Genomic DNA, 25,154 nt, shown 5'->3' with positions numbered 1-25,154 from the left:
CGGGCGTAGAAGTGGGGGCGGTTGCAGAATAGAAAGAAGTTGGAGATATAGTTTATGCTGTATTTGAAGCAGGCGAACTGGAGCCAATAGTGAAGAGCGGACAGTTTGCTGAAGGAGACGTCACCACGACCGATCGTGGGCAATGGGCCGGACATGTATATTGATTTTCCAGACTGACGGAGGAGATTGAAGATTTGTTCAAAATGTTGAAGATTTGTTCAAAAGATTGTCATTCCTACCCAGTTTCACTCCCCTGAACATGGCAAAGCCAGAGGCACCGCTATGAAATGTACAGGATGCATCTCTTTAACTAAATTCATCATGTTATCAAATTAAATTCTCAATGCAGGATGGGAGACAGTGTTTAGTATTCAGTCCACATCCCCACCAGAAGAGAAAGGAGGCGGCGCACCAGCTGAGTTCCTGTCAGTCACAAGTCCAAGTCCAAGTCCACTATTGTGTTTGCGGCTAGGAACAGAACCTGACCTAGGTATGGCAGATTTTGGGGTCCAATGTCAATCCTGACCTAGACCCCCGATTACCCATGTTTTAACTGACCCATGTGATGGAACCTGCGCTTCCATACCTGATTTCCCATTTGTCTCGGTCTCGTCTTGGTCTCGCCCTCCATTTGTCTTGGTCTCGTCTTGGTCTCACCCTCCATTTGTCTTGGTCTTGTCTCGGTCTCGTCTTGGTCTCTCTCTTCCATTTGTCTTGGTCTCGTCTTGGTCTCGCTCTTCTCGCCTTTCATTTGTCTTGGTCTCGTCTTGCCCTTCATCTGTCTTGGTCTTGTCTCGGTCTCGTCTTGGTCTCACCCTCCATTTGTCTTGGTCTCGTCTTGGTCTCGTCTTGGTCTCACCCTCCATTTGTCTTGGTCTCGTCTTGGTCTCGTCTTGGTCTCACCCTCCATTTGTCTTGGTCTTGTCTCGGTCTCGTCTTGGTCTCACCCTCCATTTGTCTTGGTCTTGTCTCGGTCTCGTCTTGGTCTCCCCTCCATTTGTCTTGGTCTTGTCTCGGTCTCGTCTTGGTCTCTCTCTTCCATTTGTCTTGGTCTCGTCTTGGTCTCGCTCTTCTCGCCTTCCATTTGTCTTGGTCTCGTCTTGGTCTCGCTCTTCTCGCCTTTCATTTGTCTTGGTCTCGTCTTGCCCTTCATTTGTCTTGGTCTTGTCTCGGTCTCGTCTTGGTCTCACCCTCCATTTGTCTTGGTCTCGTCTTGCCCTTCATTTGTCTTGGTCTTGTCTCGGTCTCGTCTTGGTCTCTCTCTTCCATTTGTCTTGGTCTCGTCTTGGTCTCGCTCTTCTCACCCTCCATTTGTCTTGGTCTCGTCTTGCCCTTCATCTGTCTTGGTCTTGTCTCGGTCTCGTCTTGGTCTCACCCTCCATTTGTCTTGGTCTCGTCTTGGTCTCGTCTTGGTCTCCCCCTCCATTTGTCTTGGTCTCGTCTTGGTCTCGTCTTGGTCTCACCCTCCATTTGTCTTGGTCTTGTCTCGGTCTCGTCTTGGTCTCCCCTCCATTTGTCTTGGTCTTGTCTCGGTCTCGTCTTGGTCTCTCTCTTCCATTTGTCTTGGTCTCGTCTTGGTCTCGCTCTTCTCGCCTTCCATTTGTCTTGGTCTCGTCTTGGTCTCGCTCTTCTCGCCTTTCATTTGTCTTGGTCTCGTCTTGCCCTTCATTTGTCTTGGTCTTGTCTCGGTCCAATTGTCTCGGGTCTCTTCCCCCACTCGAGACGAGACAATGCTAAACATTCTATTATATCAACCCGATTTATAATGTGTGTTGTAGCCTGTGGTTGTTTTAATAAACGAGGTTGAGCGGTGATCTAAATATGTTATGATAATGTCGATAATAGACGATAGATAGAATAGGCTACTGTCATGAATAAACACATTTATCCTAGTCACGATAATATTAATAGACCTACTGTCGTCGGCTTTTATGTAGATATAACCTTAAACTATTAGGGGATTCACACTGAGACGGACTGAATCCGTTTCATTGGAACCGTTTCCGAATACGGTTGCCTGGTTCCCGATGGCCATGATTCACATTGCCCGAGATTCAACAGCGCACCGGGTACACTTGCATAACACACTTTAATCCTCCAGACGGCGGTTTGTTTGATGGCTGGCGCGCACGGACACTGACCATCAACTCTGCGACATTGTCTCAAATAAATCCAGACACACTGCATTGCATTGCCTCTTTGGCTTTTTGCCGTTATACTACTTCACTGTCAGCCTATTCACTGTGTCAGTCAGTTCTGTGCTCCAGTGTATTAGTTTGCTATGGATTCTACTTCAACATTATTATTATTTTGTTTTACTTTGGAAACTGTGCCAAGCAAAGCCCAAGAGCCACGTGTAGTCCGCAGAATAAGATCAGCGCGTACTGCGGTGCTGCGCGTATACGCAGATTCAACAGGAGACGGGCGGTGTTGAGAAATGCGCTGGTGTTACGCGTTACGCATTGGAACGATCCGTATCTGAATACACTTCAACGGTCCAGAGACCCGCCCCCCATGCGGTCCCGGGGACGGTTGGGCGATCCGCTCCCGGGAACGGTACGCATCATTCACACTACCACAACATCTGCCAAGTGGTCCCGAGTGCGCACCCGGGACCATAGTGTGAATCCCCTATTAAAAGGTGCGCAGCAAATCGATTACATTTTCTATTCTGTTCTGTTGTACCACATCACATTGTGCGTAATCACGCACAGGGAGACTTCTGCTTCAGCCTTTTCATGTCCTATTTCTATCGTCCTATTTTTTTCATGCAAACAAATGATGTACATCCATCGACCAGGCCGGGCACCGGTCTAGTAGCATTAATAACAATGTACAGCTGACGAGAGGTGTCCAAGGGATTACTGTCGGGAGTATTATGTGATGATAAATGACAGAACCATACATTAAACATAACGGCACCATGTGTGAATTCACACCTACTGTACCTGGTCGAGGTCATCAGTGATGGCGATGCCTGGAGGAAGGAGGGAGGGAGGGAGGGAGGGAGGGAGGGAGGGAGGGAGGGAGGGAGGAAGAGAGAAGGATTTAAAGCCCAGAGAAAAATGTCTTGCCGCACACTATCATATGTTACTATACAAAAGCTCAGCTCAGGATTCTTTGGAGCTTAGTGGTAAGCTCGTTAGATTAGGTACTGCATCCTCTTTCTTCCCCGGATTTACGGTGGTATTTACAGAGAGGTCTAGGATTTGGAGTCTACAATTTCGTATTAGTACGGTATATGTTACAACGTATTAAGCGTTGCACTGGGCATTAAATTGTAAGGTGTATAATAAACACATGGCCCGTGCTGCTCTGCACATCACACTTACTGCGTGACAGGTTCTCCAGAGCCTTGCCAAGCTTCTTGCTCTCCTGCAGGATGTGGTTGAGCTCATCAAAGTCCTTGCTCTCCCTCCACTCCCAGGACGGGTACTCGATCGATCGTGGCACTGGACCCCCATCAATAAAAAGGAAAAAAAGAAAAGTAAAGCACAATGTCAGTGACGTTCGTGCCTGCCACCACCCCACATAGGTCACCTCGTTTCGATATTCCCATGGCAAATTGACCGTGATCAGAATCGACTGGAAAATGATCTAAATTCAATATGATTTGCAAACAGCCTGTACCGCAAACAGATGTTTGTTCCTGTTTGTCCAAACAGGACTGCAGAGTGGACAGGAGTATGCTTGCAGAATGCTTTAGGTTAGTGTGAATAGATGGGTTGAGTGGATAGGGGCCAGGGGCCAGCGGCTGTCCATCATTGTGTTTGATTAACTATTCAAAATGGGTCAAGCAGGAGTAGGAAATGACCCATATAGTGCGTCACCACCCTCCTCTCATCCTCTGGCAAGCAGCATCCCTCAGTCTTGTATGATGTTTAATTCATGAATGGGAGGACCGCAGACATTATTTATAGAGGGAGAGGGCAAGAGGAATAATCTCCTATAGGAACAGAGATACTTCTTTTGCTTCCATGTCTGCACCCATAGCTAATGTCTTTATACTGCTGCAAGCCTGCAACATCGCTACATTTGAATAAAACATCTAATGATGCTGGCGGGCAACCATATGCCAAATTAATTTACTGGATGTTTTCAAGGGCTACAGTATACACACACACACACACACTCACATGCGCACGTATGCATACACACACACACACACACACACACGCACTTGCAAACGCACACGCACACCATAATATTATGGAGGACTTAACCAAGCCCTTTTTTTAATTTAACAAATGATTAATTAGTAATTAATTTATTAGTGAATTAAAATTCCCTCGACTTACATGGGAAAATGCGAAAACTCACATCAAGTCTTTTACCCTCCGAAACTGTCGGAACTACAGTTACAACACTTGGAGGGGAGGTTCCGAATTCGCAAATGCTGAATTTTTAAATGTTTAAAACAATGCTTTTTGGGGCATCAATCCGCTCTGTTTGCCATAGCGTAGCCTACATGCGCTATAGCAAGACAGGACAATTTCCTCCCAATCAGTAATGTGATCGCAGACCTGAGGCTTTCTTCACCCTCCCAATTACTGATTGTGGGGGTTAGCAGAGATGGAGTACTTGTAGAGAGGCTGGGGAATTGGGAATTGGCTATACTAAATTGGGGAGGAAATGTTTTTCGTTTTTCTTTTGTCTTGAAGGGCCATGTTTTGCATAATAACAGTCTTTCCATTATGTCTGCCCACGATCATACAGTACGTTTGTTTACCCCAGTCACTGATACTAAAATCTGATTTTTTTATTTTTCTATGAATCTGTGACTTGACACCTATACTGTTATAAAACGAAAATAAAAAGATTTTGAAAAGAAAGTAATGTGATCGCATTACCCACACTGTACATAATTTGGTAAGGTCTAGTAATAATAATTTACAAAACACTGTCAAATTAATCTATGACGCCATCAAAGTTGCAATGTCACTTGAAACACTTGAAAAACCTATGGATTATGGAATAACAAAAATCTGTCAAAAACAGTCAACAGACATTGACGAGACAATCAGCTAAAGTTGGTGAGCTATAGACTGAAGTGTAGTAGTAGTGCTGTACTGCCCGTTTCTCTTTCTCAGCTACTGGCCCTTGGCTTGGCCAGAAAACCGTTGAAGACCCCTGCAGGCATTACATGTACAGTATACATGAGGTGACACGTGAAGAAAATAAGAATCAAAGCTCTGATGCGCGTTGCACTATTTTGACAGAGAGCATTAGCTGTTGCTGCATTCTGCCTTCCTCCAAGCCGCTCAATCCAAAGGAGGCTGCTTGGCACAGTGACAGCAAACATCTCTGCCAAGCCCAGGCTGGAGAATACTCTTATATTACCACTGGTTAGGAGAGGCTTCCAGGCAACCCTCTAGCTGTGAGGCTGTGTGTTTGTAGAGCTGCTGCATCTACACAGCAGCTTAAAGTGCTTAAGTGTTTATAGCTCAGCTTAAGCGTTAAGGATTCGATTCCTTTAGGACGAGCCATTACAGTATCAGTCAGATGGAACAACCGAGGGCACAGTACATTAACCCAGGGCTGTACTGTACACGTATCTGATAGAGGCAGGGTGTGTTAACTATATTAGACTTATTAACTAAATCGTTAAATAGGCCTACATGTAATTGTGGTTTCTAGGCTGTGCACAAAAAAGACAGGGGGACAAGTAGTTCAACTTCATAATTTTTGGGGATTATTAGCATACAAGTGGCATTATTCTAAGTATTGGGTTTATTTTGTTGTTTGCGTTTTCCTCATGGCAAAATCCTGCCCCCTGGCCCTACTGGCAGAGGCTAACATCACTTATGGTTATCATTATCACTTATCAGTGCAAAAGCATTTCGAACTTCCACAAATTCACGAGTTCTGCTATCCTTTTAATCTTCTGTTGAATATTTGATCTCTGCTGCACACCTACGGTAGAAATACCAATGTATAGTATGTATTTTTAATGTGACTTGATTTCGAATTCCTGTTTTTAATCAGTGTATCTGGAATTCCCATGGAGCATATAATAAAATGTCTACAAAGTTTGTCTCTTTCTAAAGTTACTTTATCTCCCTCTCGCTCTATACGCACGCGCGCACACACACACACACACACAGCAATTTCCTTATGATTGAAAGCAATTGTCTAACTGCAGCCTGGAATAGACCTAGGTTGGCAGAGACAGAGCACAATGTTGAATTATTGAAGTGCTCTATGACTTCCAGTCAGACTGTTCTCTTTGACTAAACAAGCATCCTCTGTCCCTCGCTCCAAGATTATAACTATAACTGTAGCTTCTCTGTCTACTGATGGTTGTCAAGGAAATGTGGAATACCTAAGTTGTACATTTAAGGACATCATAAACCAAACCATGAGAAGCTGTTTTCTGTCCCCACTGACATTTGACCTGTGTGGTCTGGAGGGGTCTTCCTGATGTCATGTGTTAAGACCCACCTACTCCCTGAGGGGGGGTAGTAATGTATTTAAGCTGAAGTCTATGTGTTGAGTCAGTATATGGTGTTCCATTGTAGCGCTTCACTACTGTCTCCGTATTCGAATACAATTTATTCCAATACTCTGAAACTCTGAATTGTGTCTGTCTCATTATTTTGTTTAACTGTGTTATAAGTGCTCACCGAAAGATTGCATTAACACGGTATCGAGTTTCAGAAGAGTAAAGACAACTACAACCGTGTGGGAGCTAAGTTGACAAAAGATACTACTCACAGGGAACTACTCAGAGTTACTCACGGGACTTGGAATCCGGTGACGGAGGAGAGATGCTAGAGACAGCCAGGTCACTCTTGGATTTCTTGGGTTTCTTAGGGTGAATCTGCCACGGTTTCTCGTAGTTCCTGCACTCTTTCCGGGTGTTTTTGTTTTCTGCTGGGAGATGCAATCACAGTATTCATTTCAGCAGCAGAATGTAATGTATGCAGTGAATACATGAATACATACAACATATTTTGTACTGTGCAACAGTATACTGCTGGGGATAATCTATGCAGTTATCCAAAAATGTATGCGTGGCAGCTAATTGCCTTCAAACAAACAGACGGCTTCATGTGGATCATGCTGCTTATACCAGGGCCAACAGAGATTACAATATCACAATTTGGAACAATACACTCTTCATTTCTGAAGTGTTGGCAACTGTTGGAATTATCTTTATCTATATTGGAATAAGAGTTACCTTAAAGGTATATTCAGTGATTTCACTTAATTCAAATATCACTTATTTTTTTGTTTTGTTGTGATAATCCTCTCTACTATAGAGTGTGCTGACCATATAAGGAGTTCCTCCCTGTCCCCAGTTAACCCCTGGGGGTCAAAAAACCTTAGGTTTCGTTTTTGACTCTCTATCCTGATTGGACGAAAGTTTGGGTCCCAAGGCAAAAACGAAACCTAAGGTTTTTTGAGTGAAATCACTGAATATACCTTTAATACTCAAGCAAGTGGGAGAAGCCATAGTCACAACCTATTAAACGAGTACCAGCTGCATCATTCAGCTGACAATAGTCACATACTTTACCACAATATTATGTTGTGTTCCGTCATCAGGTTGAAAGTTGAATTGAAAGAAAATATGTTTTTTAAGGATAGTTTGTACCTGTAATACTGTATTAATTTGAATTGGTGATTACCATGATTAACTAAAATAATGTACACCCTACGGGCCAATAAGAATCAAGTACTCCCCATGGTCAGGCTACTGTATAAGTACAGTAATTATACAATTGCATTTAATGGAAACTGAGTCATGTGAATGTATGATATGAATAGTGCCTCCTGTAGGAAGTGTGCCCTTCCTGTTATTTAATTGACTTTAATAATACATTGTGCATGCGTGCGTGCGTGCGACTGTGCGTGCTTGCATATGTGCATATGTGATTATGTGGGTGGCACTGTGTGCATGTGTGTGTGCATACTGTTACTGTATGTGCGTGTGTGTGTGTATGTGTGCTTAGCCTCCACTATTACCCACCTGCAGAGCTCTGTGCCCAAAGTGCTGCGGAGCCCGACAGTGTTCTCTGCAGCTTGGTAGGGCTGACCTGTTTGGTCTGCAGGTGGTCGATAAGAAAAGGAATGGGCTGGTCTGGGGTCTCCGTTATTAGTTTGGTCATCAACTCCTACAGGAACAAAGCAAAACACAGAGCCCTTATGGAGATCGACACCAGGACGAAGGGTCAAAAATAGGCCGTCCAGGCCTGCGTCCATGACTAAGAAAATCACACCTGTGTGAAGTGAGGGGTGCTCCAATCATCATACATCATCATACATCATCTCATTCTGGCCAATCACAATGTTTGTGTTTGAGTGCACAAACACTCAAAACTAGTCATAGAAAACTGTAGCAAAACAATGTTTGTGTTAGGGCTGTCAAAGCTGGACACAGGAGGGGCTAGCGCCCCTCAAACATGTTAAGTCAACCTGGTACTGTATGTCATTCCTCTCTCTCTCTCTCTCTCTCTCTCTCTCTCTCCTCTCGTTTTCAGTGTCTGGGAATGGCTTCCTAGCCTGCCTTCCTATTCTTGCCCCGACAATACTCTGTAAACGTTACTCTTGCCTCATCTCTGTGTTGTGCACTTTGAGTTCACCAGTGACCAGGGGTGGGCGAGAATCGAGATCAACCAGTGACAGGCAGTGAAAGAACGACGACAGTCAGATATGGTGCCACTCTTTCAAAAGCTATTTGAGAGAGTTTGACCTCACTGTACAACAGGGGTGGGCAACGATTTTGAACAAATATCCCATCAAGATCACCCAGTCGATGTTCCCATCAGGGTTATGGACTAATCGATTGATGAATTTAATCAACAGATCTGTAAAAGGTGTCTTCGCGGTGGCAGCCCAGTAAAGAGAAGAGTGGAGGAGTGTTTTATAAAGTGGAGAAGGTGGCTGAATGTTGAAGTACAAGAAAAAGCTGAGCTAGAGATTGATGCAGGGAGAAAGATGGAGACATGCTGGTATACGGCAGGCACAGTAACAGGTGCTGAGGGCAGAGGGCGTATCTCACACTGCATGCTAATTTAAGAACCGTCAAATGCATGATGGGAGTTCGGCATCCAATTTGCCAATCACGTCATTATACAGTACCTAATATTTAAAATGTCAGAGCCATACTACTACTACTAGTAAGTAGGTATTAGCGTTCATGTGATGTACAGTAATAAAGAATAACAAAACAAATAACAAAACCAATTCTCAATAGCAAACAAATTAACATTTGCGCACGCACGCACGCATGCATGCAGTCTTTATGTCTATGTGTGCATATGGGGTGTGTTTATAATGCACGTGCCCAGCACGTGGGGGTATGTGAGTGTGTATGCATGTGTCTTGCGTGTGGATGGGTAGGTGCATGAAAAAGCAAATCAGTTCAACACAGGGGATATGAATGGTAAACGGTCTACATTTGGATAGCACCCAATATCCAAACTAGAGCTATTTTATACAATGTACTGTACATTTATCCACTCCTACTCTTAGTGCGTTGCTAGGTCTGCTGCCAGACCTTTATATTTTCCAATTCGCCTGCACTTTTCTAGCCTCTTTCTCACCCTCAACCTGTTCTGCATCAATTGATTTTTCAAAGATTTGAAGGAGGGGAAAAAAAGATATACATACTAGGGCCGGGACTTTAACGCATTAATTGAGATTAATTAACTACAGAAAAATTAACGCGTTAAAAAAATTAACGCATTTTAATCGCACTATTTTTTTCACCGCGGAACGTTGTCACTGGACCTGCGCACCAAGTGTCCGTGTCCTCTTCAGACAATAACACCACCAGACAGTTCACCAGACTGGGGGAAGCCGCTGAGATCACTTTGCTTGTCCCCATGGATTTGAAATAGGATTTAAAAGGGTATCCGATGATAGCGTGGATTACAGCACAGTTGTGTGCAATTATTCAATAAATAATTCACATATCACCGCACCTCGTCAAGCCTCCAGTATCGGCTCAATGCGAAACATGTTGCACCGAGCCTAGCCTGGAAGCTAACATCAACAACTGTAGCTCTGGTCGATAGCTAGTTAGGACTCAGGAGGAGTTTATGGTACTTAATTTGATCCTTTCCCCTCACACCCGCGGAAGTGCAGGCTGTGCAGCCCCTCGTTTTTAACATAAAAGATGTGAAAGCCTACTTTCCTCCTAACACTATGGATCAGAGCTGTAAAATATGCTATGGCTGTTACTGTATGTCCACGGAAGAAACACAGAGGTGTTTTCTGATGGTCATGTCACATATTTGCTGCACCAATTGAAGCCCCCCCCAACCCTGTGGAATGCATTCCCCAAAACTCTCAGACATGCCCCCACCATCCAAACCTTCAATATTGCTTTCCCCAGATATTTAATTTATTTACTTAGTGTTTTTCCTTCAATAAAGTTGTTTTTGATTTATCATGTCCCCCTTGTAAAGCATTTTTGGGTACTCAGAAAAGCTCTACATAAATTATTAATTTTGAGATACTATCACCCCTATTATTACTACAAAAACAATGTTTTATTGCTTAAACTTATGTATTCACTATTCATTGATTCACTAGTATACCAAAATCCATTTGAAAAAATGGCTCTCACAGTTCTTGGGTCAAATAATGATATGTGATTAAAATGCGATTAATCGAGATTAATTAACTACAAAGCCTCTCATTAATGATTTAATATGCAGGTTACGTCTTTGGCCACTAGGGGGTTTAATTCGATTAAAAAAAGTCCCAGCTCTAATACATGCCTATAATGATAAAACTGGGATGCCAGGTTGAAAGTGGCTAAAATATATATTTTAAGATATAGAACTTGCCTCTGTATTGGGAAATAAGTACTGCACAAAGTACTGGTATAGTAAGTGTGAATAATGAATAATGGAATTCATTGGTCTATGGTAGCTCACAGCATATGGACGGACATTCGCAAGGAGCCATATAGGAACTGTCTCTCGGGTCTGCTGCTGCGGTCCACACTGACAGATTCATTGCCAACACTCTCTGCCTGTCGTAAGACAATACACACTCTAGGGTAAAGAGTACTAATTTGTCATTGCTAGAAAATGTCCTTACATTGGAACGGCGCACACTAGGATTTCACACAGACCTCTTCACACATCTGCAGTGGAAGTCTGTGGCACGTGCCAATTGCCTCACAATTATAAACCACTAACGACAGTGAGATGTAAAAGTTGTAATTGTTGCTTTAGCTCGAGGGTAATTAAACTAACCTAGCAACAGGAGGCCTATAAACAAAGGCTGTAATTTGGTCGATCATTCAGGAAGCCAAACTACTTGTGCGCCGTTAAATATCCCAGTATTGCCAGGTCTTAAAAAGTCTGTGCTGGGATTTGGGGCTCTACTGTATATTCGTCCATGCTAAACCCTTTATCCCTAAACTTCTTTGCCTTTTTTTTACCGTTTAAAAAAAAGTCAAATAAGTTTAGGGATGAGGGGTTTAGCATGGACGAATATAGAGCCCCTCGTGTTTACAATGTACGTATTATTTGGATTCATGCATGTGCATCTGAATAGGTAGATAGAAAACACTAATTTGTGTAAGCGTCTGGTTAGCGTCCCCTCTGGTTATAAGTGCGCACTAGAGGAAAGGCCATGGGGCACTAAAATCAGTCAAGTTCATCCTGATAGCAGTGTTGTGCAAGTTCAAACTTCACAAGACTTTAGCTCAAAGTTCAGTTCACACAGATTAAAATGTATAAATATTTAACTAAGATAATGAACTAGTTCACATTCCTTTCCTATGAGCTGCTCTGAGCTATTAGTTTTAATTAGAACGTCCTCCTATCCATCAATCCCCCGCAACCAATAATTGCCACTGCCCTAAACTAAATGAATGAAATACTTTGCATTGAATACGTTTGACATTGAACCGGTTGCTATGGCAATGCCCGTCACTTCCAGCTATGGCATCATAAAGTCTGACCACTTTTCAAACCTCCATCAATTGGAATTTTGGAGAGCTGTCCTTGGTGGATTTTCTGCCATCCAAAGTTTGGATCTAATTTTATTTGTACCGCGTTCCTCCCGACATGTAAACATTTCTGACGACAGGTAAGCAGTGTGTGCTTGCACTGATGATAGCAGAGTGTGTGTGCTGAGTGTGTGTGTGGGGTGGGGAGGGGGGGGCGGGGTTCAAGATTGTTCTCTTAAAACACATTTAGTGCCGGAAGTGCTTCAAAATAGAAGCTCCGGGGTGCCAGAGTTGTCTGATCGCTCTTACTCTGAAAGCCATGAACCGGAAACACTTTCCTAAAAAAGTTGACTTTACTAAGTGACCTCACATCCCCGATCATCTTAATATATTTTTTTACGCTCCAAAAAGCGTTCACATTTTGCGGGAGAGACGGATGAGGAGCAAAAATGAAGCGGCAGCATATCGATCCATTCATCACCACGGAGAGCGCCCTGGATTAGGAGATACGAGTCATTCTTTCCGCCGCGCTAACATGGGAGTCAATGACAAGCTAATTATTGCACTGAGCGTTAGCATACGGAAAGCGAAAAGTGAAATGCCAAAAAAGAAAATAGGAAAAATTCGGAATATTCTTATCTCGCCCCGCGTTGCTGGGACGTCGCTAGGACGTCCACAGACGTCGTAGGCACTAATATTTCGGGATCCTTATGACAGTCTCACACGTCGTACGAACTGAAACGGTTAAAGTGAACGTGGATTAATCAGTAGGGTGGATCTTCTAGGTGCCGTGACCCCCAAATATATATTTGAACTGGAACCCCCTCACCCTGAATGTAGGAATTTATGTATTATATTTAGTTTGACTAGTGAAAATAGCAGATCTACAAGGCATTATGCCAGCACACAAGCTGTGCCAGTGCATGTCCTTGTACTGTATATCCAGTCTGAATTGGGACTTGTGTACTGTACCATTATGCATACTATATTATGATGAATACCAAACGACTCGCCCCTTTACCAACTCGCTCCTGCGAAATGTTTTAATGTAGTTAATTTAGTATGTCCCCTCTCTGAAATCTGAAATTATCTTGTATACAGATTTATTTGATTGTATAGTAGTCGATCTCTATACTCGACGGTAACTGATTAATTACGTTAATTTAGGTAACACTACTTGGGTTGGCTTGGATCAGCAAAACACCCACAGCTTTAACTCTGTTTGTTTGTTTGTGTTGTTCGCGTGTTTTTTGCATCCATATCTTCAATAGGTACTGTGCTCCTTGTGAGACTGTGAATAGACAGTTTTCATGTCACATAGTCGTAGAGAAAAGCTCAACTCTGTGTGTGCGTGTGCATGAAACGAGCACGGACACAGCAGTTTCACGGGCGTGATCGTGCTTGTCATTGTCCTGTCGGATCTCCCTGTATACCTGCCCGCTCTCCTCTAACTGAATATGAATTACTGACTTTAAAATGGGTTTAACTTTTTTCACATGAGAGGCACAGTGCGACCTTGCAGATCCAAGTGAGAATGACGGTGTTGTGTTGCACCTCGAGTGAAAAGCTTGTTAGCCATTTTCAAAATCCAAAGGCTGCTTTCATTTACTATGAAATGTCGTTTGGTTGGTCACCCCAGGCATAACCATATGGCTCATGTCTATATATATCTGACCGCTTCTCGCTTCTCACCCGGGGTGAGAAGCGAGAAGGCGTCTTACTGGTAGTAATCGGTCGATCCCTAACAGGCAACAGTGAAATCATTACATTTATATATACATTTATACAGCGTTGAGTGAGCAAAACAGACAATGTCACATCTGGTAGAAGAATAAAATTAATAAAAGGCGGTTTAACTACCAGTTAACTACTAACTTAAGCCCTATGCTTAGTTGATCGTATTCCAATGGGCCGAAAATAGCCTATCTACATTACAATGCGCCCCAACGCAACACGTTGTGAGCTTGTAGATCTGACATTCCTTGCGAATGCCCACCCCTCCCAAGAATAGCGATGCAAGGGTACAAGTGGTTTAAAAGAAGACAGAGTTGTTACAACTACATAAGTTTGCCCCACCCTCAGTCTTTCTATTGTCACCCTGAGAGCCTTCATGCTACAGCTGAGCTGAGCTGCATTTTCACGGTGGATGCTCTGAGCTATGGCTGTCTAGATGGGAGCAGACAACGACAATGACTTCAGCTGCCTGCACAATGCTGACTCTGAACAAGGTTGCCAGACGTGATGTCTATGTTTCTGGGGAAATGTACTGTATTGGGAAATTGGTGTCTGTACAGTACACAATGTACACACTACACGTAACCTGTACACTGGGTGGACACACGTACCCGGTGGGTGTACACAAGCATACTATACTCTGTATAAAAGGGAGATTAGTATTAACATAAAAACCGACTACGAATTTACACTTGATTATTTATTTTGGTTGCTTATATATCCTTGGACCATCAGACACAATTAGTATTATTCAATTAAAGCTGTAATTCTGAATTTATTTTAGTCAGTATAATATGATCATAATCAATCTCTATGGTAAAGATAGCACGTCTGCAGTTAGGGTGTTAGGGTCGGGTGTCGTGGCACAGGGGTAAAGTTGCTGCACACCACTGAGGAGACTAGCTTTTCAAAATCTCCGTGCTGCATCTGGCTAGGCCAACAAACACTGCGTGTTTGTTTGCCGGAGGCAAGCCGGGGCATGGAGGGTGATCACTGTCGCTGCAATAGCAAATCCTACACAGATTGGCCTGTTCAGTAGGGAAAGGAACTATGTTTCTCTGCATGTGCATACGCCTTCCTGGTGAAACTAAAATAAACAGCTGTCGGCTTCATCGGAGGAGATGTGCTCCACCCTACCACATGACTGTAGGGTTAGCACTAGTAGCTATAGGCTACACATATGTGGGGAAAACTCGGAATAGACTTATATTACTAAATTGAAAAGGTGAAAAAGGTGTAAAAAATAAACAAGAAAATTACTGTAAATGACTGTCATAACTTCCAAGTGCACACACACACACACCTGTTTTACTGTTAGTTGTTGCTGTCGCCGTGTTGTTATTTTCATCATCATCTCCTGTCTCCTCCTCCTCCGAGTCAATATAATAACAGCATCTGACTCTGTTGGGTTGTTGTTTGGTTTAGATTTCTTTAAACCACCAGGTGAAAGAAAATCTACAATGCGTTTGTGCTGTCTCGCCAGTCGAAGTGTTGTTGTGTCTACTCTGTCCACTCACTGTATGCTGTGCAATCTTCACGCTCTGTGATAGACGTGTTCACCTAGGGCCTAGGTAAACCTATCTATCACAGAGCAACAGATTGGCCCTATATACTGTATAGTTTGTTAGTCAGTCACCAGAGTTGGGTGTAACGACTAACGGAAAATCTCGTTACTGTAACGACACTACTTTGGTCGGTAACGAGTAATATAACGACACTACTCCTCCAAATTTGATAATCACACTATAGTTACTGGTCGCTGCAGCGCCTCGTTACTTGCGTCATGTGGCTGCTTTCAGCAGTGTTGCTTTGGAGAATAATGCACACAACGGAGATGAGTTGAACATGAACACAATGGTGCGCTGGCAACGCAGTACGCAGTACGGACTAGAACATGTCAAACCGGTGTCAGATCATCAGCAGCACAGCATTTTTCGTTACTGTCGTGGACTCGTAGGGTGGCCAGACGTCCGGTTTTAGACCCACCTGTCCTCCTCCCAACTCAACCTGGCCGGACACATCATTGTCCGTTTTTTTGTGATATAGCCTACAGTGCTTGTGTCATAACTGTCATTTACGTTGTCTCGGTATTAAAATCTCTGCAGCACTTTTCCGCTGCACAGCAAGCTCCCAGTCTCTCCCACTATCACAGAGACAGAGCAGGCGTTGGGGTGTTGCCATGTCCGCTTATTATAAGCGACTTTGGGCTTGTTTTATAATAGACCAGTCAGGCTTCTTTTGGGCTTGTTTTCATAGACATGGCTGCTTGTTTCTCTTCTAAAACCTGGCAACACTGCCAGTGGGAGGGTCTGTTTGTTTGTTGTAGAACGTGTGCTCTCACAATCACGAATTAGTTAATGCAGAGATAAATAAACCAAATATGCCGAAATATTTAATGAGCAATGGAGCAGGGGACTCCACATCATAAAGAAAGGGATCCTAAAGCACTGTGAACATATAGGCTACTGATTTATCTCAGTCTCATTATTTTATTTGAATATATATTGGGAAAGTTAATATTTGCCTAGAACCACGTGGTACAGTGGTTTTCAACCATTTTCATATCAAGGTCCAGTATGTATTCTGCATTTTAGCCATAGACCACCATTTGATGAGATTTGGCCTCACAGACCCCAAACTAAATATTATTGTAATATAATATAATATAATTGTTGTTGTCGTAGGATAAGATTTTGTCCACAATTCCATTCTGGGTTACCTAACCCAACAAAGATTTGTTAAGTGTGTGGCAGTTCAGTGAAAATTATTTGACAATGCATCTCAGTTGATTTTATGGAGTAACGCAAAAGTAATGTAACGAGTAATGTAACTAGTTACTTTCTCCAGGGAGTAATAAAGTAATGTAAGGCATTACTTTTTTCAAAAGTAATATGTAATATGTAGTGCATTACTTTTATGAGTAACGGACCCCAACTCTGTCAGTCACCTTACGTGAGGTGGGCAGGGCAGGGTAGGGCTATGGACAATGCAAGGCAGATCCCGACGACCTTTGTTGCATGACACTCCCCATTTCAGCTTACTGTAACCTATCAAATAAAGGCAGAAAAAGGCCCAAAAATATCATAAAATGTCTTAGGGCTCTATTTTCGTCAATGCTAAACCCCTTATCCCTAAACTTCTTTACCTTTTTCTTTTTTTTTTTACCATTTTGAAAAACATTTTTGAATAGTTAAAATAGCCAATCTACAAGCTCTCAACATGTCGATGTAGATCGGCTAGTTGAACTATTCAAAAATGTTTTTCAAAATAGTAAAAAAAAGGCAAGGAAGTTTAGGGATAATGCTAATTTAGCATCGACGAAAATAGAGCCCCAAGACATTTTATGATATTTTTGGGCCTTTTTCTGCCTTTATTTGATAGGATAGTAAGCTGAAATGGGGGGCGAAAGATGGGGAGCGACATGAGCTGAAATGGGGGGCGAGAGATGGGGAGCGACATGCAACAAAGGTCTTCGGGATCGGGAATCAAACCCGTCCCGCGGTGCTCAGACCCTCAAAACTGTATTTCACACACATTTTTGTCTCCACCAGGCCGAAGGCATGGGGGGAGAGTATGTTTTGCACTCCGTCCGTCCGTGTGTCCGTCCGTGTGTGTGTCCGTCTGTGTGTGTGTCCGTCCGTGTGTGTGTCCGTGACATAGACTGTAAAAAATATGGACAAAGCGTTCCCCGGGTCTAACATGAACGTAAAATGAAGCCTGTAATAATATGCTAATTCCTGATGTAAGTCGCCATCTTTGGTACCAGCTGGCCATTGGCTGGCTCCGTTTTGTATACCAGCTGGTCATTGGCTGCCCAGACAACGAGGCGGGACTTCCCCCCTTCTTCTCCGTTGGTTTTTATTTTGACTCGAGTGGGAGGGGAATCCCGATCATAGACTGTAATGGTAGCCACGCCCCTCAGAACATACGCGATGGTTTTTTTTCTTTATGGTCATTTTTTTAATTAATGGGACCATAATTTTCCAAAAAGAATATTATGACATTAGAAATGAGACTTTAAACTAGTGACTGGAAGAAGAAAGTATTCATGACCATGTTTATTAAGGTAATACAGTCTAGGTGAAGTTGGGCCAAAATACATGGGCCTCTATGGAGCTATGGGGCTTTTTGGGTCCGGTCCAGCGCCACAACAGGCCATTATATGAACTACCGATTTCAAATGAGGCTTCACGAAATATCTGGCTGACTGCCCCCCTGGTCCGTGAGCAGCTAATCTCGGCCACGGTTAACCCGGTCGATGCCAAATTTTGAACACACACTCCCTGGATGCCAACGATGAACTCTGCCCCAAACTTTCCACAACGGCCTGTTATAGCGCCACCAGGAGGCCGCTTTGTGCAAAACAAGTTTTTGCACAGTAAACCTACAGATTTTGTCCAAACATCACGCAAATTGGTACACAGTCTCTCTAGAGCGATTCAACGAAACCGGTCTTTCAGATTTCTCAGACTCCATCCTGATTGGTTAAGATTGGCTTCCAAAGTTCACAGGAGTGCTCAGTTTCAAACAAAATGCTGCAAATTATGAACACATTGCGTGATTTCCGTGAAATTGTGCACCCACATTCCCACTAGGCCGAGGACGAAATGCCACATGAACAATTTCAACTCAGCCTCAAGGTGGCGCTATAACTGGCCGAAAAGTGTTTTTACCTCTAACTGCACGGATCTGTGGATAACTTTGTATGCCAACTCCCTAGAGGCCAAGGAAAAACCTTTGCCTGGAATTTTTCACATCTGCTCTTTATAGCGCCACCAGGAGGCCCACATATGTAAAACACATTTTCTATTATTACTCCTTCAGATTTTATCCAAATTTCACGCAAATCGGTACACATGATCTCCATAATCATGTGATCAAGACAGGTTTGTTTGATTTCTCATATTCCATCCTGATTGGCCACGATTGGCTCCTACAGTTTCCAGGAGTAGCCCGCTTTGTACAAATCGCCACAACTCCTCAACGCAGCGTCCGATTGCGATGAAACTGTGCACGCATATTCCCACTAGGCTGAGGAAGAAATCCTGGTGGAGACCTGTGCCCAGAAGGGCACTTTTTCTAGTTCTATCTGTCCTTGAATAAAAAAGTTACAAGGAGAAAGCCAAAATGTAGACACTGCCCCAGTGACTCCTGCTAATGGCTCCGAATTGATTTACTGTTCGCGCTATTACAGTACGTGTCAATGAATAGTGACTCACATAATGACTAGTAGTGAGTTATTTGAGGTGAATGAAATCTCTACAGTATGTTTGTTCTATGTTATATACTGTAAGTGACATACAGAAAATGACGGTGCAATATTTGGTAATGAGCAGAGGATGAGTTGGGGGGGGGGGGGGTATCACTGGAGGAGATCCAGACCTTGAATCAGCAGGCAGACGGAAAGAGTTCATGCGGAAGAGGGGAGGAGTGTGGGAGACAGTCAGAGGGCATGGTCACCTCACTAGACTGGCACCCTGTCTAACTAACAGACAGACAGACAGACAGACAGACAGACAGACAGACAGACAGACAGACAGACAGACAGACAGACAGACAGACAGACAGACAGACAGACAGACAGACAGACAGACAGACAGAATACAATTTATTCATCTGTCCTGTGTTGTACAAACAGTGTGACTGTCAAGTGTCAAGCTAGCTTGTGTATATCAAACTGTCTGCTGCTGGCTTGACTCCATTAGAATGACTATCAATTGCCTGCAGAAGGTCAGACCATGGGATCTTTATTAACTCTAACACCATCCCCTGCAGACCCCCCCCCCCCCCCCCCGTACATCTGTAAATGTGTGTCTGTAAATGTGTGTCCTCTGCCTGCCACTGATCATGTACTTCTCTCTCGCTGACTGTCCATTCTGGACTCTCACAGGTCCAACCTGGCCTCAGGGTGTGAGCTCACTGCTCACGGTTCATCTGTCTGTCTTGCAGTAATTACTCCAACCTGTGCCTAAAGGGGAACTGCATACCCAGGCATAACTAAATGTCCACAGCTCATATCAAAGCGTTAAACCCATGGCGAGACCATCATTGAACATGATAAGGATGCTTCTGCAGATTAAAGGACAAAACCAGGGGGCCGAAATTCAATTAAGAAATTGACTGTGGCCTCTATTTCAGCCATAGCAACTCACACAATATGAATCAAATACCATTAGAAAAATGCTTTCTTCTTCACTGAATTCTTCTGCTGTCGAATCTGCAATATGAATTGTGACACCTTCCCTCATCCCCCACAAGCTGAAAATGGAAGCCCAATTTCTATTTTCAATGAGTGCCATTCACAATCACCATGGGGATATGTAATGTGTTTATTGATGTGTTTTGGCCTGGGCTGGCATCATGCCACCGCAACGTTCAATTTGTCACATGTCTGCAGCAAGCTTTATTTAGTATCACAAACAATGGCATGCAAATGTCCAGCAAACTATGACAAAAGGTGCATTAATCCCATGAGATTTGTACCTCTGTTGTGTCACCATTAAGATAACGGGTGAAAAGCCCTTCCATGCATTGAGCCGTGCAATCTGTGCATCTGGAGTCTGATTTAAGCACCACCTCACCTCCCCAACAGGGTCACGTCGTTGTGACGACCCTGCATAATCAGCGGTCCCTCTGGAGGATAAGGACAACTGCAGGCCAACCTCTGGGCCTTATTCAGTGACCTCATTCTGTGAGGCTGGCTGCCAAGAGTGTGCAACAACAGCGGCAGCATGACTGAACAATAACAAGTAAGACGCGCAAACGCGTGAAGCGAACGCAGCTCGTGTGTGTGTGGTTGTGTGTGTGTGTGCTACAGCTATCCATATCCAATATAAAAGTATAATTAAAATTGCAATAATTAAAGTTCATATTGGATATTATATTTGGTTCATTGTACAAACCAGCTAACCAGATGTATGGAGAATCGAGATGACTGGAGGAGACACAAATAGAGGGCTTGTATCGTCTGAGGACAACATAGATTGTGTAGATGAATTTGACAGATTCAGAACAGAAGTGGAAATGCCAGAGTATGTTTCCTCTATTACAAGTAAGACGCGCAAACGCGTGAAGCGAACGCAGCTCGTGTGTGTGTGGTTGTGTGTGTGTGTGCTACAGCTGCGCCCTGTGTGTGTGTGTGTGTGTGTGTGTGTGTGTGTGTGTGTGTGCGTGCGTGCGTGCGTGCCACAGCTGCGCCCTCTGGTGGCGGGCCGGTGGTGTAACAGCGTGACACCACACAGCGTGACACACACACACACACACAGACACTCAGCCCCTGCTGTCATAGTAAGTGGCTCACTGCGTTCGCAATAAACCAAATAGGCTGGCATGAAATGACAAAGTGTCCTCAAAAAGATAAGACACAAGTCATTCATTCAAGTGATGAAAGCAGTCCAACCTTTGGGAGACAAAGAAAGTTTCTAGTGCCGTTACTGTAATACAAGACAAATACAATACATTGCTGAAGGATGAATTAATTAACTACTTTTCTGTCTCTCTAACTTTTTTGCTGTCTCTCTAGATCTCAAACATCAAGGTTAACACATTGATCAAAAGGTTTCACACATTTTCTGACATATTCTCTTCCGATTCCAATTGAGCCTAGTTTTACAGAGTTCTCAGCATGTCCCCCAACACACACACAGAAGGGTATAACGAGTACGATATTCAACAAAAAATAAATCACAAAAAATAATACCTTGCAACCATCCCTTCCAATCATGAATGAAACTATGACTTGGGACCGCAACTGTCACTACAGATCCGAGATCCCATAGCCCTACTAAATAAAAGAATGGCCACCTACTACTCCACCTATTGTCATTATGTTGTTTTAGCACATTGAGTGCTACTGTGGGTTCTTGCTGACACAATTGATGAGACCGCTTTGTAATTAAAGCGTGTGCCTTTTATTGACCACAGGCAGCCACACACATGAACTACAACAGCCTTGCTGAGGCTGCTGCTTGCCATGCATTTAAAACAAAGTTGTTTATTATGTTAGCACCGTTGAGCCAGCTCTCAAGGCGTTTGGCCTTGAAGCCAGCTCCAGCATGCTACTGTCTACTCTACAGTATAAAGTGGAGAACATTTTTAGACAATTGGAAACACCTGCCAATGAATGAACCCTGGCATCTTTCCCGTTAGTCAATCCCCCCAATTCTGTGTACTGTCCGTACACAGAATAGCCTGGTGAAAATGTTAATTAACAGCCTAAATGTGGGACATTTTTAAAAGAACAGCTTCCTCACTCCCTGCATAGGACATCATGGCAGTGTGCAGAATATCTGCATCTGCAGAGATCCTTCCCTCTGCCTGTATTGTCTTATGTTTCTTTGTTCGGGATGTTTTTGGGCGTCAACCTTTGGGCAGTAGGTGTGTGCCACTAACAAGCAGAGCTCAAACTAGATCCCACCCAGGGGATCCATAGTTCAGACAGAGTGTGTGTGTGTGTGTGTGTGTGTGTGTGTGTGTGTGTGTGTGTGTGTGTGTGTGTGTGTGTGTGTGTGTGTGTGTGTGTGTGTGTGTGTGCGTGCGTGTGTCAGTGTGTGACTCCTGGCTGACTGACTGACCTCTCTACAGGACCAGGCTGAAAGCAGAAGCACAGCGGATTAGCAACACTGCTCAAGCTGTCAATACCAGTGTGGATGGATAAACCGCTCCCCTGAGGTATCTGCTGTATGAAACAGGTGTCAAAGCAAAGACATTTCGTTCTATGCTGCTGGGCAACTACAACAACACAAAAACAGTATGGCACAGGGGTGTCATTCGGGGTCTCAGATGTGCAATTTCCACCCCTAGTGTTCACATCATGGGTGGGAGGACGCAGTGGCACCTTCGTCTGTTTATTGTAATGCTACAGTGTCCCTTCCCAATTCAGTCCGGTGAACTGGTCACCATTGTGGTGCATGTAAATTTGTCTGAGCAAGGTCCCCTCTCACTGCGCGGGCCGGGGGGACCCGGGCCAAGTCTTCAGACATCACGACCACAAATACACAACCATTCGGAGAGGGTCATCCTACGGACGGATACGGGGGTGGGCCGTTCAGAAAGGTATGTAAACAATCAAACATGCTCAAGCAGCTCATTGTTCTCATTGTCATTGTGTTAACTAAAGCCTGGTGAGTGACGCACGGTTATAGTAGCCTACCTTAATGGCCTGGGTCAGAGATTTTGTTTTAATGACTGACCCGAACGGGAGGGACCCGTGAAATTGTTACAGAGATCTGAGTAGAGCCGTCACGCACCAGGACGCTAATTGGACCTGTGGTGGGAAAATAGCCCCAACAAGCTCATAACATAAAGTTAAAGTCATGAAATTAGGCTACCCTCAGACATGATAGCCTAATTCTGTCATCACATCTGTCAACATATGGCCTACAACTATATGGCCTAACAGTACGTTTTAATAGCGGGCGACAGCCAGACAAATTTTCCGGAAGTGCATTATTTGTCTATGGGACCCGGCGATTACCAGCGATAGCAGGCGAACGGCCGATAGTCGAAAAGTGGGCGGAGGAACGTCGCCCGAAAAGATAAAAATAATTAATCTTTTGAATGAACTGAATCCATTTTCTTTGGATCAAATAGTAATCTCAGCAAGGCAGGTGGCTTCTTGGTTAGAGTGGGTGACAATATTATCACACGAAAAAATGAAATTACCTACCTAGGTTCTGGAGGCAAATCTTTCCGGTGATAAAATGGCCACCAACGTCATCAAAAAAGTCAACCAAAGAACAAGATTCCTATACAGGATATCCTCACTGGTCGACAAAAACACCTTGAAGACCCTAACAGGAGCCCTCGTACAAGGTTTCTTCAACTATGCATGCACCTCTTATTACCACAGCACCTCAAAGGCCCTTAAAACAAGGCTCCAGACTTCCCAAAAGAAACTGGTCAGGCTACTACTTGGCCTCACTCCCCGAACCCACCTCACCCCTGCCCACTTTGACAGGCTGGAATGGCTTAGGTTTGGCCACAAGATTCGACACACCACCAAGATGCCCATGTACCTGTCTAAATACTCCCTTAATGTCAACGAAGTCCACACCCACAACACCAGAGGGAGCTCAACAAACCATGTGCAACCCAGATTTGGCACAAACAAGGGACTAGATTAATTTCGCTCCTATGCCACTAAAATGCGGAACGCCCTACCAACGGTCATTAAGACATGCAAATCCCTTGACTCCTTCAAAACCGCTCTCAAACGGCACCTACGGATGGCTGCAATTCGAAACTGGCCCTTAAAATCTGAATCCCCCCCCCCACCCCTTTTCCCCCTCACTGTATTATGCTTTCTTTGCCATTTTTACCTCCTTTATGATGATGATGATTTCCTGTTTTTGGCTATATAGAAGTGTATATTTGTATGTCTCTAAATGTTATGATGAATTGAACACTTTTTTGTATTGAGTTGTGCTCGGAATGTACTGTAATTGCAAACTGTTAAATAAATACTACTAGGTAGCCTGAAAACCCACCTTTTCAGACTCCATCATGGCCCATAGCACTTACCCTAACCCCTTAGATAGCATTTCTGTTGACTTAGATAGCATTTGACACAGACTTATAGCATGTTATGTAGACAGCACTATAATTGTATTGTATATAGTCATAGCACGCCATAGTACATATGTATAGCATAGTAGTAAATATGTATAGTTTATATGTATAGTGTATGTATAGTTTCATTATATAGATATTCCACTGTTACTTTCTTAGCTTATGCATGTTTCATGATAAATGCTTTTATGTGATGTATTCCCATGCTTTTGTTCTTGCTTAAATGTAAGTCGCTCTGGATTAAGAGCGTCTGCTAAATGCCTACATTGTAAATTGTAAATTGTAGATACTACAATCATCAATGGAACAAGGTCCATGAAAATAAGTCAAAATTAAGCAACTAGGGTAGGGCTGACTGTCAAACTTCATCACCGAAAGTTGTTTTAGAGCAGTGGTTCTCAAACATTTTCATGTCAAGGACAATATTTTAAAGCAACTTTACAGATAAACAAGACCAAAGTAGCTTATAATGAGCAGACTTGGCAACACTGTCTGTAGCTCAAAAATATCTACATTCTACAAGCTTACAATATTAAATATTGGGTATTAAAATTAAAACCAGCAGTGCAGATACCCTATGTATTTTTCAGAATGGACAAAACAATTAATTATATCGTATATTGATACTGGCCAAAATGTCTCATTGGTACATCCCAAAATAATATGAGAGAGACATATTACACAGCATAATGGTTCTTCCTTTCATAAAAAGCCCTGTCAGATAGACCTATGATATTCTTCTTAATGGAACTGCCAAAGGAAAAAGCATGCTGCATAGTAACTGATAAGCCAATGGAACAGGGTAGTTGTTTTTTTTAGCAGACAAGAGAAAGTGGTGGAGAACAACTGCGCTATAATTATTGCTACAGCCTACAGTTGTGTACTGTGTAGGGTGTGTGGATGTGGAGGGAGGATGTGACTGCAGTGCATTGTGCCG

General features: G+C 43.4%; 1 protein-coding gene across 1 annotated transcript in view; it reads right to left on the bottom strand.

Moving 5' to 3' along the window:
- The window catches only part of cUnh8orf34 (chromosome Un C8orf34 homolog), a gene marked incomplete at its 5' end in the record, with an annotated part of 92,597 nt that overhangs the window by 62,431 nt on the left and 5,012 nt on the right, over nucleotides 1-25,154 (bottom strand). The window contains 4 exons of the mRNA XM_083778002.1: nucleotides 2,949-2,977; nucleotides 3,333-3,452; nucleotides 6,739-6,873; nucleotides 7,973-8,117. Of these exons, the coding sequence (XP_083634128.1) occupies nucleotides 2,949-2,977; nucleotides 3,333-3,452; nucleotides 6,739-6,873; nucleotides 7,973-8,117 (429 nt within the window). The remainder of the gene's footprint in view (nucleotides 1-2,948; nucleotides 2,978-3,332; nucleotides 3,453-6,738; nucleotides 6,874-7,972; nucleotides 8,118-25,154) is intronic.

Source organism: Protomyctophum parallelum (genome assembly GCF_964188405.1).
Source record: "Protomyctophum parallelum genome assembly, chromosome: 12".
NCBI classification, from domain to species: Eukaryota; Metazoa; Chordata; class Actinopteri; order Myctophiformes; family Myctophidae; genus Protomyctophum; species Protomyctophum parallelum.
The sequence above is the reverse complement of the archived record's forward strand: the minus strand, read 5'-3'. Positions and strand labels throughout refer to the sequence as shown.